We start from the raw sequence: 19334 nt of genomic DNA, 5'->3' as shown, positions 1-19334 counted from the left end.
ACACAGTCCTTGAACTGACTGATCCATGCTCTCTTATATTCTCCTTCCATCTCTTGCACATAACAAAACATACACCCTCCTTTCCCCTATCATTCTCATCTACTCCCACACATACACCCAATCCATATTCCCACTCTCTCACACTCACCTCTCCATCTGGTCTTAGTTAATCAGCACATGTCCACTTCTGCATCCTCAAGCACCTGGACAATTTCTCTCTCTTTCACCTCATCATTTGCATGGGGGGCGCGGTAGCACAGTGGTAGCGCGCTGGACTTGTGATCGGGGGATTGCAAGTTCGAGCCTTGCCCGGGCTGCCGTGCCAGGAGGGGTAGCTCCCTCCTGTAACCCTAGCGGGGCTATATAGTCCAATACAGGGCTTAGCTCAGGGGAACTCCATTTCTCCCATTTTTTTCATCATTTGCATCCCTCACATTCCACGTTGAAATCCACAACATGTCCTTTGTCTGGTCCTTTATAGTTTTCTGTGGGTCAGTCCTAGTCTGATGCAATTTGTTTGTCTTTTTAGCTAGTCATTTTCTGGAGAGGGACACTAACACTCCACGAACCCACTTGTTGACACATAGAGAACACGTTTGGGTTGGTTATAAGGTTACCACCTAGTGTATTTAATGATTTCCTGGCTTATAGGAAATCATTTTGGTTTGTCACTCAGTGTAATCACCATACAGTAGAGTAGCACTACAGTGAGTGAGTGGATTATGGGCACCCCCACCGGCCACCCAGATAAATATACTGTTCTACAGGTATACCTGTTTGCCTTTAAGGTGCGAGCCACTCACCGACACTGCATATTCATATCGTAAGTTCATACTTTTACAGATAACTGTTGGTGCAAATTTGGTCTCATCATTCAGATTTACAAGAATGATCAGACCAAGGTAATTTTGATGATGCAGTTGGTAGGATGCAAGAGCCCCTGTATCACAACACTTTTCATGAGGCCATACTGGCCCTCCTAGTTATTGATATTTTGTTTTTCTCTCTCTCTACATGATGGTGCTTGAGATGTTTGCCTGGTTGGCTCCATTGCCTACTCCCTCCTCATCTCTCCAAATTAGGATGATGGACTGCAGGAGGAGGCCAACTTCATCCTTCAGTCCACATAATTAATGATCAGATGAGGCTGGGGTTGTGTTAAACAGCTTTTCCCCAATGAAAACTGTAGCCATATATAGTTACTTGAAAAAGATATGCAGGCATGTCTTGGCAAATGGCTGTTTGAAAGTCACATATATTTCTTGCTGTATGGAGGTCATATTATACAAATGTGCTGAAGATAGATGCCTTCACATGATAGCCCCAATACAAACAGACAGCTTGGTTACATACACATAAATTCCCTCAACTTATCTACCACCCAAAAGGAAGATGATGAACTGCAGGAAATTGGCAACTTGAGTCTGCAAAGTACAGTATTAGGTTCATATTCAAATGAGCCTTTGGCTACAGCAACAGGAATAACATCATTATAGTGTTTTATACACTCATGATAACCTGCAATACCATTTTTGTAACACTGACATCTTGTTCCATATACCAGTGCAAACAGAAATGCAATCTTTTTCAAAGTGCCATTTAATTGTATGGTGGTATGCACAGTACATTACAAAGTCCCGTAAATGGCCATTTAACAACTCTGAAAGTTGTGTAGGTGATGGAGAGGGATCCCTTCACATGGTGGCTCTGAAGTAGTCAGCTACTGTCATTGCTTGGTTATAAAAATGCCCCTTTACTCCATATCCTCCAACTGGGGGATGGTGGATTGTATGAGAAAGGAACTTCATTCTGCAGTCCACTGGATTCATGTCCAGATGATCCAGGACCCACAATTGCAAAAAAACTACAAATGTGGGATCAGCATATTTTCATTTCAAAATAAGGGGATAACCAATTGCTCATCGTGAATGGAAGACATTGTCTCACACCAATAATCACATTGTTTCTCAAGATGTCAGGTAGTGTTATGTACACTATTTCACTGGGCTCAAAATTCATATCAACAGAAACTAGTAGACTTTTTGTGATTGTTTTTGTTAGCAGTAGTTTACTTGTTAGAGAGCGAGAGAGTGAGCCAAGCTTGTATGGCAGGTAGAGTGAGAAGCATGGCATCAATTTCGACACAGGAGGGAAAAAAGTATAATTATTGTCATGTTAATCCTTTTGCCCACAAACGAGGGGGGGGGGATTCATAAATAGGAGAGAAAATACAGAAGTATAACTACCAATAGTGAGCCATAAACTCATTCATTCATCTTCTAAGCCATAAAAATTACCAGTTCTTCCTCACAGGAGAACAACCATTCAAACAACACTTAAGTGTGCTGAATGTCCTCCTCACAGTTATTTCACAACACTACTGCACACATAACAGAGAATACATCTGTACAGTACTTTTCAGTCTCTTAAATCCTCCACAATGATGACATAATAGTTTAGTTTATTCCTTCTATCCCTAATTTTATTTAGCTTCAGATATACTGTATCCCTAGTAGTGAAGGGGTTAATCTATCTATCTGTTTATTGCCAAATGCCTTAATCCCTTATACGGGGTGGCCACAAACAAATCGTCACCCTGTTCCCCGCCATTTCACTGCCCTGCTCCCAATTCACACACCCCTCTCTCATATACCTCTCCACTCCATCCCTCCATCTCATCCTTGGCCTTCCCCTCCCTCTCTCCCCCTCTACCTCACTCACATACACTCTCCTCATCAGTCTCTCACTCTCCATCCCCTCCACATGGCCAAACCACCTTAATATGTTTCTCCTGACACTTCCTATCACATCCACATCCACATCCACACCACAATGCTCCTTCACATCCTCATTTGTCAGTCTGTCTCTCCATGTGACTCCACAGGCTCCTCTCAAATAACTCATTTCCACTGCTCTCACTCTTGACTTGTGTCCCTCCAGCAATGTCCAAGCTTCGCTTCCATACGTTAGAGTTGGTATCATAATACTGTCTTGTAATAACTTTTTCATTTCCACGCTCACTTCCCTGTTTCTTATCACTGCCTTCAAGGAGCCAGCAACCTTTCTTTCTTGTTGTACCCTTTTCAAGCACTTCACCCTCCAAACTTCCATCTTTATTCATCACACTACCCAAGTACTTAAATGTACTCACATTTTCCATTTCCTTATCATCCAACCTCATTGTACATTCACTGACTTCACCTCTCTCAAAGACCATAACTTTACTCTCCCCTACATTCACCTTGAGATTCCGTTTCTTACACACTCTCCCAAACTCTTCCACCAAGCCTTGCAGCTCCCCTTCATCTTCACTTAACAACACAGTATCATCTGCAAACAACAGTACAGGGAGTTTCCAGACACTGCCCTCTCTCATTAGGGCCACTCCCACATTCACTGCCCTACCTTGTACCTCTTTTATTACCCCATCCATATACAGATTGAACAACCATGGAGACATGACACATCTCTGTTTCAACCCAGCCTTCAAATAGAAAAACTCAGTTCACTATCCACACACACTGGGGGGCGCGGTAGCACAGTGGTAGCGCGCTGGACTTGTGATCGGGGGATTGCAAGTTCGAGCCTCGCCCGGGCTGCCGCGCTGGGAGGGGTAGCTCCCTCCTGTAACCCTAGCAGGGCTATATAGTCCAATACAGGGCTTAGCTCGGGGGAACTCCATTTCTCCCATTTTTATCCACACACACTGCAACCTTAGCACCCTCATACATACTCTTCACAGCATTCAGCAACTTCCCATCTACTCCATATATTCTTAATACTTTCCACAATCCTTGTCTATCCACCCTGTCATATGCTTTCCCCAGATCCATAAAGGCTGCATACAACTTCTTTCCCTTCTCTAGGCACTTTTCCACTAAAGATCTAAGAATGAATATCTGATCTACACAACCTCTTCCCTTCCTAAAGACTCCCTGTTCTTCTCCAACTAATTCCTCTGTTATTTCCCTAACTCTGTCAATACGTATCCTACCGTATACTTTTCTTATTACACTAAGAAGACAAATGCCCCTATGATTACCACACACTTCTTTTTCTCCTTTCGCTTGGTACATGGGAATAATTATACCTGACTTCCAATCCTCCGGGACTCTACCTTCCTCCCAGCCCAATCTGCACATCTTCCAAGTCCAGAGGTAGCAAGAATGAGACAAATGACACATCATTGGATGTAAGTGGTTAAACAGAGAAAACTATCAGTCAAAGCAATGTGCAATAATCATTCATCCATCTATATCCAATCCTTTACTGCTCCATTTGAAATGCCAGTCCCCAGGTCTAGTTCCTTCATTACATTACGATAATGCGTTTTTCATTTTCCTCAGGCTACCACCAGACTAGTTTATTCATGGTAAGTAGGAACTCTCAATAGTGAAATGGGTTCATGAAGGCCATATCAAACCCCTTCAGTCTGAAACATCTCTCCTTAATTGACTAAAATTACCTGAGGACAGAACAAATATAGAAGATATGTCAAAGGGTTGATGGGAAATTAATTAATATGAAGTATCAGTAGGTCTGTTGAAACAAGTGACTACAAATGCTTAACAAGTTTTTATTATACAGTATATTACAGGATTTTCAAATGTCCTTCCAATACCTCATGAAGAAAATAATCATCTACAACTGGTGAAAAATCAGGAAAATATTGTTAGACATTTGCTGCTATAAGTGCAGAACAATGTTGGGGCCCAATCAACACTAGTCAAAAGAACAAAATGTGCCTTGAACAATGTGCAACAATAACCAAAGAGATACGGTGACATAAATAATACAATATTGTTTTATATCTAAAATATTACATGTGCTTGATAAAAATAATACTCTACCGCATCACGAACAATAAAAGCCAATAGAGAATTAATTGTACCATTAGAGTTACACTGTTGACGAGATTAAATGTTGTCTTGAGCTATTTGTAATTTTCTGAGTGAGCAGGAGCGAAAAACCTTTTGTTTTTCGACTGACTGAAATGTGTATAGCTGCTGAAAGCTTTCAGAAAGATGGACAATAGAAAAATTCTTATGACGAAATTTTATAAAGTCAACAAAACTCATTCCAAATAACACGTTACCATATTACTCTTGTCTCATCCAGACACAATACACTGAGAGTCCCTTGCGTGAGTAAAGTACCTGTACTGTTGAATTTTTAAGGATATAGAGAATTGGTATTTCAGAACCTAACAACCTCTTTATTTTGTATTTAATGAAATTACTTCAGCATTACAGTTAAGACTTTTAAGATGTTTTGGGTGAGTCTGCATTAACAATGAAAATAGAAGAAACTACTAATATCAACAAATTCCTCTTAGCTTTATATACAGTACTACACATCAAAAGAATACCTGAAGAGCTATTCAATTTTGCCTCAAAATCTGCATTAAAAGAAATTACACATACTGTACCATATGGTAACACATCAATTTTGTGTTAAGGATGCTTTAAGTAATGACAGGTAAATTTATAACCAGGGAACCTGTGACAGAGATTACTGGCTAAGGTACAGTACCCTCGCATCCAACACAGTAATATTGTCATGCACAGGTCCCGTGTTGGACCAAAAACGTGTTGGACAAACAACAGAGTTTATGGGGAAAAATGAATTATGTCAGCAACCCTAGGAAAAGTCACCCTAAATACCTGCCATATACCTATACATATACTGGTACTACTGTAATTATAATAAATGGTACTGTACTATGAATGATAACTAACCTTTTAGGCCCGCCTCCGTAAGCCTTCACTGCCGCCAGGATCTTGTCTTGTTTTTTATTATGGCCCTCACGCTGCCTTCATTCACGTTGTAGGCCTCGGCGATGTCCACACTCCTCTCCCCTTTCTTTTTCCTCTCGATGATTTCTAGCTTAGTGGCCTAAGGGAGGTGCCGCCACTCCTTGGGGTTCTCAGAAGGCTTCCTAGGCATCGTAAGCAGGGTAAAATGCAGTAGCAAGGGCAGAAAATGCAGTGAGAAAAAAGCACCGTCCAATGCGAATTATGCGACTGAGTGGCGCTCTGGTGGGAGAAATTTAAACAAAACATCATGTGAAAGCAGAAGCGTTTTTAATTGGGCGACATCACGATCATGTCACGATAGCGGGCGGGGAAGACTACTTGATCGGAAGGTTTGATTGCCTGTAAGCATCACGGGAATGTCCAGTACGACCGTGTTGGACCAGGGATGATCGTGCTGGAGGCGAACTCTGCAGATTTAGCCCACTTCTCGGAGCTCCGTCTGTGTTATGCTAATGCATAAGTGTTACAGTAAAAAATTGTATTAATTCGTATTAATTTTTGCTCTCCGTGCTGGACGCGAATTGTACTGGACAAATGCGTGTTGGACATGAGGGTACTGTACAATATATTTCCTGCACTTTCAGCTGAATACAGGAAACAACTACCAACACACCTGATAGATGCAGCAAAAGAAGACCTGAAATGTATGGTTAGTAATAAAAAGTGTTTTTTTTTTTTTCACTAGTACTTACAGTAAACAGTGCAACACTACTAACTCAGAAAAATTTGGCACAATTTTCATCTCTGGGATCTAATATACCAAGATATGCAAACAATAAAATTTAAAAATAACAAAATTAAATAAAGTTTGGGCTCTTCAGCTTCCATATATTTCTCTCAGGGTCTGATTAACACTAAAATGACAGCATGGTACCTGTAATCAGCATGGTAAAGTGTGTACAGATTACTCATACTCTTGTACTTTGTATAATACTGCAGTGAGAGCAAGGGCTCTTTATATGTGATTCCTTAAGTTAACAGGGCTGCACTGCAAGTATGTTCACAATACATACTTATGGAAATAAAGTGAACAGTAATTTTTTGCTAATATTTGCTGCAACTCTGTGGGAAATGGTCAAAAGGACTGCTTACTCAGTTGCCAACTTCATAGATGATCAACAGTCAATCTGAGACAGACTGCTATATTCCATTACACCTCACTAAGGTTGAAAAAGCATTTATACTAGTGATGTATAATGAAATTCTTACTTACAGTTATGCACTTTGTTAAACTTAGGCCCTCAGAAATAATCCATACATTAACCAATTGTTTTTTACTGAACAATAAATGTTACAATTTCCTTCATAACAATATTTACCTACAGTTCAACAAGTGATATGAGGTCACTGTATAATATTTTAAATTACTGACAAAAAAAAAAAAAAAAAAAAGAAAAAAAAAATCTTCATTATATCTTAACTATTAAAAGCTTTCATAAGAGACATATGAAGAGAATGACTATAGATGTTTTAAGAGTTAGAAAGTTCACAAAGACTAAGCAATTTTGCAAAGATTGAAGATCCCAAAGACTTACATGATTATTAAAGAATTTATATCAGTTCCCCATATGTATACATTGGCAGGAACATATTGTATAGAGAAGGGGTTATATAAACACCAGACTTCCATCATCTTACACATTATATACACAGAAAACCTGAGGAGATGCAGAGAGACAGCAATCACAAATACTTCTGAAAATTACTAGGTGAACCAAATTTAATCTTCATCAGTACATTAGATACAAAAGTTTGCAATAATAGAGTAGTTGACATTATTTATGAATAACACATGCCTTAATTTCTAAATTCATGGCAAGGATTGATAATTTTGTTGTTGATATGCTATACTTACTTTAATTTTAGTGAAAACTATAAAAAAGTATATTCTACAGTTATTCACCACTGAACTGCCCGGATAATTTTAATACCAACTCACTGTGAATTCTGGAATATAATGCATTGTAACTGAACCTATAAAATTGTCTAACTGTTTTACTGTTACTGCATAATTCAGCAGCATCTATAATTATCCTAAACACTGTGCAAGGTGTGTGTTAGTCATGCTGCTACTAACCAACTTTACCTTATATTACTCTGTCTTTCCCTTACAACATTCACCATACATTTAACTTAATCTTTAACAACTGAAGTCTAAGAAATCACAGGGATCTCACTGTTTCTATTTACTGTATTAACAGTGACTATCCTAATGTAGTATTCTCATAATTTATTTTATAATAAAACAACTAATGTAGTATATCATAGCATAAAATACATCCATAGAAAGTGGGCATTTCAAAAATATTTATAGTCTGTAACCTTAAAATATAAAAATTGCTAGAGTCATATGGTAGTGCATGATACGATAGCTATATATGAATGTCAGAAAGGTATGAATGATCAAGTTTTCTGTGCATATTGAATATAAAGCTTACTTGGCAAGAGAAATCTGCACCTTAACCAATAAAGGATTAACTAGGAATTATAACAAGGTGAGAGTGGATATAGGATGAAGAAGTAATCTGGATTGAGGATACTACAATGTAAAAGACAATAAAGATTACCTGGTATCTTTATAAAAAGTTCAGTCTTAGCCAATGAACCAACAAACTAGCTTGTTACAAAATGCATATTGCTAAATTGTCTGCTTCATTTTCTCTATCAATGCTATAAAAATGCTTAGAAATCAGCTACACATTAGCAAATGTCAACCAATGGCATTATTATGAAAGACTAGCTTTTTTAACAACCAGTGATACAAAACTAATAGTAATCATCCATCACCATGTAACCTAAACTCTTGAGGTCACTGCTAAGAGGAGAATGTCAAGTTGGATACGGAGCGAGATTTTAGAAGGGCACGTTCTTTAAGGGTATCATTTCACGCAACCTACTTAGTGAATATCTGTACTAATAACACACAGAAATATCAGGCCCCAAGACACCTGATATGATGAATGGATGCCTGTTTCGACGATTATCAGTTTTTAAAATTCAAGCTCATACTGTACTGTAGTTAATCGCCTAATACCTCACAAACGGACTACAAAAATTGAAGCTAGTAAAAAGTGTGCCATTGTAAAATAACTCTGCAAGCTACAAAAGCGAGTGAGAGTGAGAAAAAAAAAAAATCCACATTTTTATCTTGTCAAGGAGGAAAACAAGGCCAGTTGCTTTGGGCCATTTCTATTTTCTGAGGTTTTCTGGTCAAGTGACAAAAGTCCATGCAGAGAGGGGCAACCTAGCACCTCCCTCCTCCGCTGCTTCCCTTGACTGTAAGCAAATCCACCATGTTAGGAAGACACATTAAGTTATCTGCTGTGAACTAAATGAGAGTAACGAGAATCTGGCATAACATCTCTGGGTTACTCAAGGTGAACACTATGTAACAAGCAACAATTTCAACCTTCCTCACCATACTATCTAGTAAGATTTTCAAGACACACAGATTTTAACATTTCTAATAATCAACAGCCCTAAAACTGGAATAAATACTCCTTGTTATCATATAACTAACAATATAATCTAAATAAGATAGAAGCTTGTTATCAAGCCTTGCAACATCCTCATTGCATTTGAATGCAAAGTTTGCCATTAATTACTACATACTGTATGTTTAATATCCAAGTACCCCTTAGTGTCATAACAGCTGTTGGCCCTACAACAGCCTTCCCTCATATGCACACTTAATTCTAAATACAAAATTAACCTAAACAGATTAATTAAAACACTCCATGCTATGCACTGTTATACAGTACTAAAACTAGAGGTCAATGTATCTGTGTTTGTCATGTGCTGTGCTTGTATTATCATGTATGCAAGTGGAGTTATCACCTGTGGACACGTGTTACGGTATGTAATGATAAGTACATTTGTGCTTTTGATGCCGTACGCTTCTTTGATTTTAATATACTGGGAACCTTTCATGAAGAGCTAAGGGACCATTAAGAAAAAAGGGTTAAGAGGATCTGTCTACCAATATTATTTTTTGTTTCAATCCATACCCAAATGGCTTACTTCATTTTCAATTCCCAAAATCAATTTCGTTGATCTATTCCAAAAGGAACAGTTGTAGTGCTGTGGGCTACAGTAAACACACTTTTATAAACTTTCTCATTTCTACTTCCAAAGTCTTTAGTTATTCTTTAGCTGCTCACTGTTTATCCAAAATCAAAGTCTGAATCCTAATGTTAATGTAATTTTATTTCATCAATTTATATCATGCTTTACACACTGTGCTGTATTTCTTGTATGATTTTCACTAATATACTTAAATACCCACACTGTTCAACATTCATCATGGTTTACTCATTTCAGAGTAATGTACACAAACACCAAATAATACTCTCTCATCACAGGACAGTACTGTGCATATCTCAAATGTAAACTGTAAGTAAAAAAATTTGTTTAGCAGTAGTTTATGAATGAATGCATTACCACCCAAAACTTACAGTCAAGCTCAGTCATGTAAGTAAAAAAATTTGTTTAGTATTAGTTTATATATGAATGCACTACCACCCAAAACTGACAGTCAAGCTCAGTCATATACCACAAACATTGCATGTTGACTGTCAGTAATTTAAACTAAGCTTTGTAAAGAGAAAAATTTTACACAAAACATATTACCAGGATCTGCGATATTAAATCTACACTTTCAGGATAAAATAAATGGCTGCCATCCTTATACAGCATAAGATCTTAAGATAATCTTCCTAACTCAAATATAATTAAGCTTTACTTACATATTAGATATCAGTGGTGGCAGTAGAGCATTCATATGCTAAATACCTTTGCATCTCATTATCATTTACATGTTGCTTAACAACTTTGTGCAAAGGACATCATCATCCACTTCCGTAGTACAGTCTATCCCTGAAGAGCCACTTCATAAATGTTTATTGGGTACTTTTCGAATTTATCTCAACTCAGCATTATTATCCCACCTGAAAAACATCTTTTACTCAATACTTTCTGGTGAAACTGACAGTAACATTACAAGTGACTTTTCAAATTAGTTACTAGATCAACATTATGCATATCTCATTAATTTTTCATGTCATGGCTAATTCAGTGCACAGCGCTCATCATCCCAAAAGCTCAGCATACATTTTATCATAAAAAACTGTTTTAAACTTTAAGTGTTAAAATATTCTGAACACTGCTACTGTTATTATGTTCTGAAGGTTTGTATCTATCATTTTTGCTCTTAATAATCACCTAATATTCTATACCAGAAGAATATACATTCAAGTGAGAGCTCATTTTGTACCTCTCCATCTGCATCATAAATATTCTTTAAGTGCAGTACTATAATAATAAGAACATGATAAGGAGTGAATATTGTTTCCACAAAATGCCATCCTTCTGCTAACATTGTACAAGGTTGATAAAATGCAACTATCACCAATTACTTTGTTCAATATTTTTCATGTTAAACTGTACTGCAAGCTAAGCTTAAACATGCTCAGTGAACATTAACCATCATAACATAAGTTCTTACAGTCCCGTATATCATTATTCCATATAAGCACTACTACTTAGCTTCCCTCAATCCCAATAGATTCTTAATTGTGCGCTGGGCCTTGGCAAGAGGTGCATCAGTGGCAAGGGATTCACTTTTGTCCGAGTGAGGTAGGTTGAGGGCCAGTGGGTCTCGGAGTCGCTCTAGGTCTGCTTGAAGCTCAGCCAGACGGTTCTTGAGTACATTATACTTGTCTACATCTAAGCCTACCTTCTTGGCCCGCTTGTGGAAGCTGAGAAGGAACTGGCGATCTCTCACCTCAGGCAAAACAAAGTCCTGTAGGCAAAGTGCACATAGTTAGTCTGGTTGTATAGCTATCTGGAAGTAAAGATTTCCACTGGTCTTCCTTTTTACCTACTACTTCTCTTAAGTAAATGTAAGTTCCTATCATTTCATAACATACACAGCTGTACCTAGTCTAACATGGGCTTTGCATGAATGAATTCTGCTTACATGATGCCCATAAGTGATGCCAAAATTCAGCAAGGTGCTTAAAACTACTGTACTTCCAAACTATGCACATGGCGACATACAGACTGGCATCTTGGCCGCCATCTTAACTTTCATCAAGAAACTGAGGGGTTTTGTCATGAGCCTGAGGGGTTTCAGGCAAGTACCTTGGAACAGAAACTCTATAAAGGAAATGGGCTCACAGAGGGTTTTTAGTTTGGCATGTCTGAGTTCATCATGGTGAGATTTTTTTCCCACTTTTGTATTCCTTTGAGGCTTTTAAGTGTCATTGTCTATTGTCTCTTTACCTTGATTCATTAGGCTATACCCTTAGGAGGCATATTTGTAGCTTAGTTGGGGTCATAGGGGTTTTCAGTAGGAAAATAGGGGTCTGGCTGGAGACTTGGTTAACACATTTGCATTATTATAATGGGTTATAATGGGTTAGGAGATGCAAGGGTGTGCAAGGGACAGCATGGTGGAATGATGAGGTGAAACGAGCTGTGGAACAAAAGAAGAAGGCATATGGTGAATGGTTGGCGAGTAGAGGTAGGGGAGAAGATGAGAGAGAGAAGAGAGAAGTATATGTGAGCAGGAGAAGGGAGGTTAAGAGACTGGTGAAGGAGAGTAAGAAGAAAGTGGATGAAGAGTTTGGGAGGAATCTGAGTGTGAAATGGAGGGAGAGTAAGAAATTGTTTTGGAAGGAGGTAAAGAAAGTAAGGCAGTGTGAAAGGGGAAATAGTAGGGGAGTGAAAGATAGGAATAATAGATTGTTGGTGGAGAAGAGAGAGAAATTGAGGAGATGGAAGGAGCACTTTGAGGATTTGTTGAATGTAGAGAGTGAGAGCAGTGTGAGTATAAGTGGTTGGGGAATGGCTGGGAGAAGAAGAGATGAGAGGAGGGAGGAGAGAAGAGATCAGTAGGTCGGAAGTAGTGGAAGCGATGAAGAAGATTAAGCTGGGAAAGGCCCCAGGAATTGATGGAGTGTGTGGTGAAATGCTTAGGTATGGGGGTGAGATTGTTGTGGAGTGGATATGGAAGTTGTGTAGATTGGCTTGGGAAGAGGGAAGGGTTCCAGAGGACTGGAAATCAGGTATAATTGTTCCTCTGTACAAAGGAAAAGGGGAGAGAGAAGTATGTGGTAACCATAGGGGTATTTGCCTTCTTAGTGTGACTGGTAAAATATATGGTAGAATACTCATTGATAGGGTTAGGCATATGACAGAGGAGCTAGTTGGAGAAGAACAAGGGGGATTTAGGAAGGGAAAAGGGTGTGTAGATCAGATATTTGTTCTAAGATGTTTAGTGGAGAAGTATCTAGAGAAGGGAAGGAAAGTGTACGCTGCCTTCATGGACTTGGAGAAAGCTTATGACAGAATAGATAGGAAAGGTATGTGGAAGGTATTAAGAATATATGGAGTGGAGGGGAAATTGTTGAGTGCTGTGAAGAGTATGTACGAGGGAGCTAGGCTACGGTGCGAGTGGATGGTGAGCTGAGTGAGTTCTTTGATCTCAATGTGGGACTGAAACAGGGGTGTGTAATGTCTCCTTGGCTGTTTAATATATATATGGATGGGGTCGTAAAGGAGGTACAAGGTAGGGCAGTGGATGTGGGGGTGGCCTTAATGAATGAGGGTGAGATTTGGAAGCTTCCGGTGTTGCTGTTTGCTGATGATACAGTATTGTTGAGTGAAGATGAATGGGAGTTGCAAGGTTTGGTGAATGAATTTGGGACAGTGTGTAGGAGGAGGAAGCTGAAAGTTAATGTAAACAAAAGTAAAGTTATGGTGTTTGAGAGGAATGAAGTCACAGAGTGTGCAGTGAGGTTGGATGGTGAGGATATGGAGAATGTGAGTGCATTCAAGTACTTGGGTAGTGTGATGAGTAAGGATGGAACTTTGGGGGATGAAGTACGTGAAAGGGTACAGCAGGGAAGGAAGGTTGTTGGCACACTGAAAGCAGTGATGAGAAATAGGGAGGTGAGTATGGAAGTTAAGAAGTCACTGCATGATGGTATTGTGATCCCTACCCTGACGTATGGAAGCGAGGCGTGGACCTTGCAAGAGGGGAACAAGTCAAGAGTGAGAGCAGTGGAAATGAGTTACTTGAGAGGAGCATGTGGAGTGACATGGAGGGACAGGTTGACGAATGAAGAAGTGAAGGAACGTTGTGGGGTAGATGTGGATGTGGTTGAAAAGATTAGGAGAAATACACTGAGGTGGTTTGGACATGTGGAGAGGATGGAGAATGAAAGACTGACTAAGAGGGTGTATGTAGGTGAGGTGGAGGGAGGGAGAGGGAGGGGTAGACCGAGGATGAGGTGGAGGGATGGAGTTGAGAGGTATATGAGGGAGGGGGGGGTGAGTTGGGGGGAGGGGAGTCAAATGGTGGGTGACAGAGTGACTTGGAGGCGTTTTGTCTGCGGCCACCCTTTGCGGGATTAGGGCGTCGGGCTATAGATAGATAGATAGATAGCTACACCATGCCCTAAGGTGGGAAAGGAGGCCCAGATGATGATGATAATGATGATGATGATGATGATGATAATGGGTTAAAGAGGCATAAGTCTACTGAGTGTTGTAGGGAAGGTATATGGAAGACTTATTATAGAGACAGTAAGAGATATATCAGAAGTCCTAGTCAGTGATGAACAGGATGGCTTTAGGAGTGGCTGAGGATGTGTGGATCAAATATTTGCACTGAGACAGATAGTGGAGAAGGCTTGTAAGAAGGACTGTAGGGTGTTTATGGCATTTATGGATCTGGAAAAAGCATATGACAAGGTAGACAGAGAAGGATTGTGGAAGGTTTTGTGTATGTACTGTGTAGATAGTAAGCTGCTAGGTGCTTTTAGGAGTTTTTATGATGGTAGAGAGGACTGTGTAAATGGTAAATGGGCATCTAAGTGAATGGTTCACAATCAATGTTGGCATGCTACAAGGTTGTGTGATGCCCCCATGGTTGTTCAATATACATATATGGATTGGGTGATGAGAGAAGTAAAAACACGAGTAATGGAAAGAGGGATGGCATTGGTAATGAATGGTGATGGATAGAATATCTCAAATCTGATGTATGCTGATGATGCAGTACTACAGTACTTGCAAGTACTGGACATGAGCTTGGTAGACTAGTGATGAGTTTTGTAGATGTCTGTGAGCATCATGCCTTGAAAGTAAATGTAGAAAGGAGTAAAGTGATGTTTACTGAGAGAGAAGTTGACTCTCAGAGTGATGTTATGGTGAATGGAGAGAGACTGCAATTGGTGAGAGAATTCAAATACCTGGGTAAAGTGACAGAAAAGAGAGGAAAATGTGCAAAAGAAGTGGAAAGTAGAGTGACACAAAGAAGGAAAGTAGCTGGTGCTATGAAGGCCTTGATAAGAAAAAGAGGCTTGAGTGTTGCAGCAGCAGGAGGCTTACATGAAGGAGTGTTAGTGCCAACTTTAACATATAGGTGTGAGACTATAGTGTGGCATGAAAATGAAATGTCAAGAGCAAGAGCAGTGGAGATGGGACTGTTGAGGGATGTATGTGGGGTATGGAAAATGGACAGGATACAGACTAATGTGGTTCATGAAAGATGCGGAGTGAGGAAGTCGGTGGACACCAGAATTGAACAGAGTGTACTGAGATGGTATGGTCATGTGGAGAGAATGGATGACAACAGAGTGATGAAAAAGGTATATCTGAGTAAATCTCAAGGAGGGAGGAGGCAAGGTAGGCCAAGAAGGTGGGGAGATATGGTGGCTGAGTGTGTGAGGAAGAGAGGTAAGGAAGTTGGTGAGACTAAGGGACTGACAAGAGATTGAGATGGCTGGATGAATTCTGCGCAGAGAAGTGCATGACCAAGGATTTGGCACCCCTTTTTAACACAACAGAGTTTGGACTGACTCCATCGGATAGGTACATATGAAGCTACAGTACGTGAAGAAGAGGTACAGCCATATCTATATACTGTGTGTGCATTTATATCTATCTACTGTATCTATCTATATTTATATATGGTATATATATATATATATATATATATATATATATATATATATATACAGTACAAGCTTGATATAACGAATGCGGGATAAAATGGAAGCTTGAGAAAACAAAATTATTTTTTCCGTAGGGTACTCGTAATATTCTGGAAGTTTTCCGTTCTGTTGCAAGGTGTCGGGTTTCCGTAACGGAAACAAGCCAGTTTGTCCACGGCTGTGGAAAAACCGTGATGCACCGAAACGTTTCCGATCGATCATGAGGGGCGGGGCTTTGTCACAGGCCGTGGCAACAAGCCGCTTTGTCCCAGGTCAGGTGAGGCTGCTCACCTCGCCGCAGTCTACCAACAACCCCCACACAGTTCAGATCTTCTCTCCAAGTGTGCGTGATTACCTTGGCATTAAACTTTTTTGTACCAATCATTCGCCATTCCTAAATAGCAGGAAAAAAAGGAAAGGGTGAGGCTTTCTCTGGGCCAGAAATTAGAAATAATCTTGAAGCATCACACATGACACATGTTTGGGGGCTGTGTAAGGCATTATTCTACAAACAAGTCATATCCCCCCCATTTGGAGGGGAGTTTTTTACTCTTTTATTTATTATTATTACTGTATTATTATTATTATTGTGGGTTCTGACTGCTCTGTGTGTATCATTATGACTACCATAGGCAGCATGTGTGTGTGTGTGTGTGTGTGTGTGTGTGTGTGTGTGTGTGTGTGTGTGTGTGTGTGTGGCAAAAGAAGCTATTTAGTAGCAACTGTGTATAGGCTTCAGGTCATGAGTTAGGGAAGAAATATGGGAAAAATCGCAAATTTCCGGAAAATTCCGTTCCATCTATGGTTTTGGAACGGAAGCTTGAAAAAGCGGAATATTTGATAGAACGGAATAGGACTTGGCTGAATTATTCCGTTATATCAAGCTTTTACTGTATACAGTAAGACCTCACTATAATGGACTAATTGGGGCCCAAACCATTCCGAAAAATGCGAAATTCCAATAAAAAAGACATCCGGACTTCCCCCTGCTAATTCGGACTTTTTGCGATATATCAGACATTAGTCTGGATAGCATGAATGGTTTTTAAACTGTTTTGACTACCACTGCGGTACTGTACTGTGTTATAACTTCACTACATTAATCAAATGGTACAATATATATAAAAATACTGTACTGTACACAGATAAACATGTCTTTTATTTACCTTATTGTGGCGAACATACCTGAAGTGGTCAGGCAGTCCGGACTGCTTCTGGCTTTATCAGACTTTTTCCGATATACAGGAACTTAGTCTGGTAGCGCCTCGAGTCCGATAAAAGCAAATTGCAGTCTATTGAAGTCCGTTATATTGAGGTATACAGGGGTTTATCCATCCCTGTGTGGAGTACAACTCTCATGTGTGGGGAGGCTCCCCAAATCCAGCTCTTCTCAATAGGGTGGAGTCAAAGGCTTTTCATCTCATTAACTCTCCTCCTCTTACTGACTCCCTTCAACCTCTGTCTCTTCCCCGCACTGTTGCATCTTTATCTCTTTTCTATTGCTACTTTGATGGTCACTGCTCCTCTGAACTGTCTGCATGCATTCCTCCACCTCTATGACGGGTGCGTAGCACCCATCTAGCAGCAAACTCTCATCCCTTTTCTGTCCAACTCTCTAATGCAAGAGTTAATCATTACTCCCAGTCTTTCATTTATGCAACAGGTCAACTCTGGAACTGTCTCCTTCTGTCTGTATTTCCTGCTGCCTATGATCTCCAGTCTTTCAAATGCAGTGTGTCCAGGCATCTCGAAATGATCGGTTCTTGAATTTGGCTCTCTATTGTATTTTGTTTTTCTCTTGGAGGGAACTGTTATTGCGGGCTCATGGTCTTTGGTTCCTTCTTCTTCGCATACAAAATAGATGGAGGGACGGGGTGGAGAGGTATATGAGAGATGGGGGTGTGGGTTGGGAGCAGGGCAGTGAAATGGCAGCGGACAGGGTGACGTGGAGGCGATTTGTTTGTGGCCACCCCGAACGGGACTGAGGCGTCTGGCAATAGATAAATAGATATATATATATATATATATATATATATATATATATATATACATATATACTGTAGCAGCCGTGGCTCAGTGGGATAGAGCGCTCCGCTCTGACCGAAGGGTCGGAGGATCGAATCCACCCAAGGGTCATTGGTAGACATCAGCAAGGTCATCCAGTCATAAAATGCTACACGCTCCAGTCCAAAAGTCCTCTACCCAGGGTCAAAGCCTTAGCCCTTTGGGGATACCTGGCGTAAAATCAAATTATTTATTTATTATTTATTTTATATTTATCTATCTATCTATTGCCAAACGCCACAATCCCGCAAGGGGTGGCCATTTGACTTTGAGTTATTTGTTTTACGGGGAGGGGCATTAATCCTCCACCAACCCACATGTTGACATGTAGGGAGCACGCATGGTTTGGTTATATATATATATATATATATATATATATATATATATATTTTGTTGGTAGATGGTGACGACCATCATCCACTCACTTGATGTAGTACTGCCTACTTCTTCCTTAGCGTTTATCATTCTTTTTCTGTGCCCGCCCTCCTCTCTTCCTATTTCTTCCATCTTTCCTGTCACTTCCTATTGCTTTTCTTTCCTTTACAGGTGGCTTTACATTGAGTGACAAGTCAAATGGTTTCCTGTAAGCCAAGAAACCATTTACAACGCTGGGTAGTAACCATATAATCAAACCATACGTGCTCCCTACGTGTCAACAAGTGGGTTGGTGGAGGAATAGTGCCACTCCCTGTAAAACAAATAACTCAAAGTCAAATGGCCACCCCTTACGGGATTATGGCATCTGGCAATATATATACTGTATATATATATATATATATATATATATATATATATATATATATTATGGTAGGTGGGGGTGCTCACCATCTGCTCACTCGATGTACTGCTGCTTTGGGTGTCTGCCCTTTCCACTCTTCCTTCCTCTTCTGTCTTTCTTTCCATCATTCTTTCCTCTTCCTTCTACCTATGGGTGACTTTACACTCCCTCTTCTGTCTTTTTTTCCTTCATTCTTTCCTCTTCCTTCTGCCTACGGGTGACATTACACTCCCTCTTCTGTCTTTCTTTCCTTCATTCTTTCCTCTTCCTTCTGCCCATGGGTGACTTCACCCTGAGCGACAAGCGAAATGGTTTCCTGTACACCAGGAAACCATTTACTACACTGGGTGGTAACCACATAACCAAATTATGGTGCTTGGTGGTTTAGTGGGCAATTAAAGCGCTCCTGTTGGATTGAGCCTGTGCAGGTTTATATCCAATTGGTGACTGGGGTTTATTCCTCACATAGTGCCACTCAGGGATGAGTGAGGTTGGTCCCTCTCATCTTAATTATCAGGACCAACTTGCCTAGCCCCTGGCTCCTGTGCTCCTCATGGGGCAGCACTGGATTGGATGATGAATATATATATATATATATATATATATATATATATATATATATATATATATATATAATATACATATATATATATATATATATATATATATATATAT

The 19334-nt window shown here is 39.8% G+C and overlaps 1 protein-coding gene and 1 non-coding gene across 2 annotated transcripts in view; one reads left to right on the top strand and one right to left on the bottom strand.

Annotated features, from left to right (window-relative positions):
- The first annotated feature begins 245 nt into the window (after positions 1–245).
- On the top strand, positions 246–317 carry TRNAT-UGU (transfer RNA threonine (anticodon UGU)). The gene has a single exon. It is a non-coding gene; the product is annotated as a tRNA-Thr (tRNA).
- Positions 318–11152: 10835 nt separating this feature from the next.
- Positions 11153–19334, bottom strand: part of MCU (mitochondrial calcium uniporter) — a 247266-nt gene continuing 239084 nt past the window's right edge. The window contains exon 7 of the mRNA XM_080275456.1: positions 11153–11616. Coding sequence (XP_080131582.1) covers positions 11353–11616 — 264 coding nt within the window. The 3' untranslated portion in view covers positions 11153–11352. The remainder of the gene's footprint in view (positions 11617–19334) is intronic.

The sequence above is a fragment of the Coenobita brevimanus genome, chromosome 61 (genome assembly GCF_032717465.1).
Source record: "Coenobita brevimanus isolate Jiangsu-jjx chromosome 61, ASM3271746v2, whole genome shotgun sequence".
Classification (NCBI taxonomy): Eukaryota; Metazoa; Arthropoda; class Malacostraca; order Decapoda; family Coenobitidae; genus Coenobita; species Coenobita brevimanus.
This window is presented reverse-complemented; position numbering and strand designations above follow the sequence as displayed.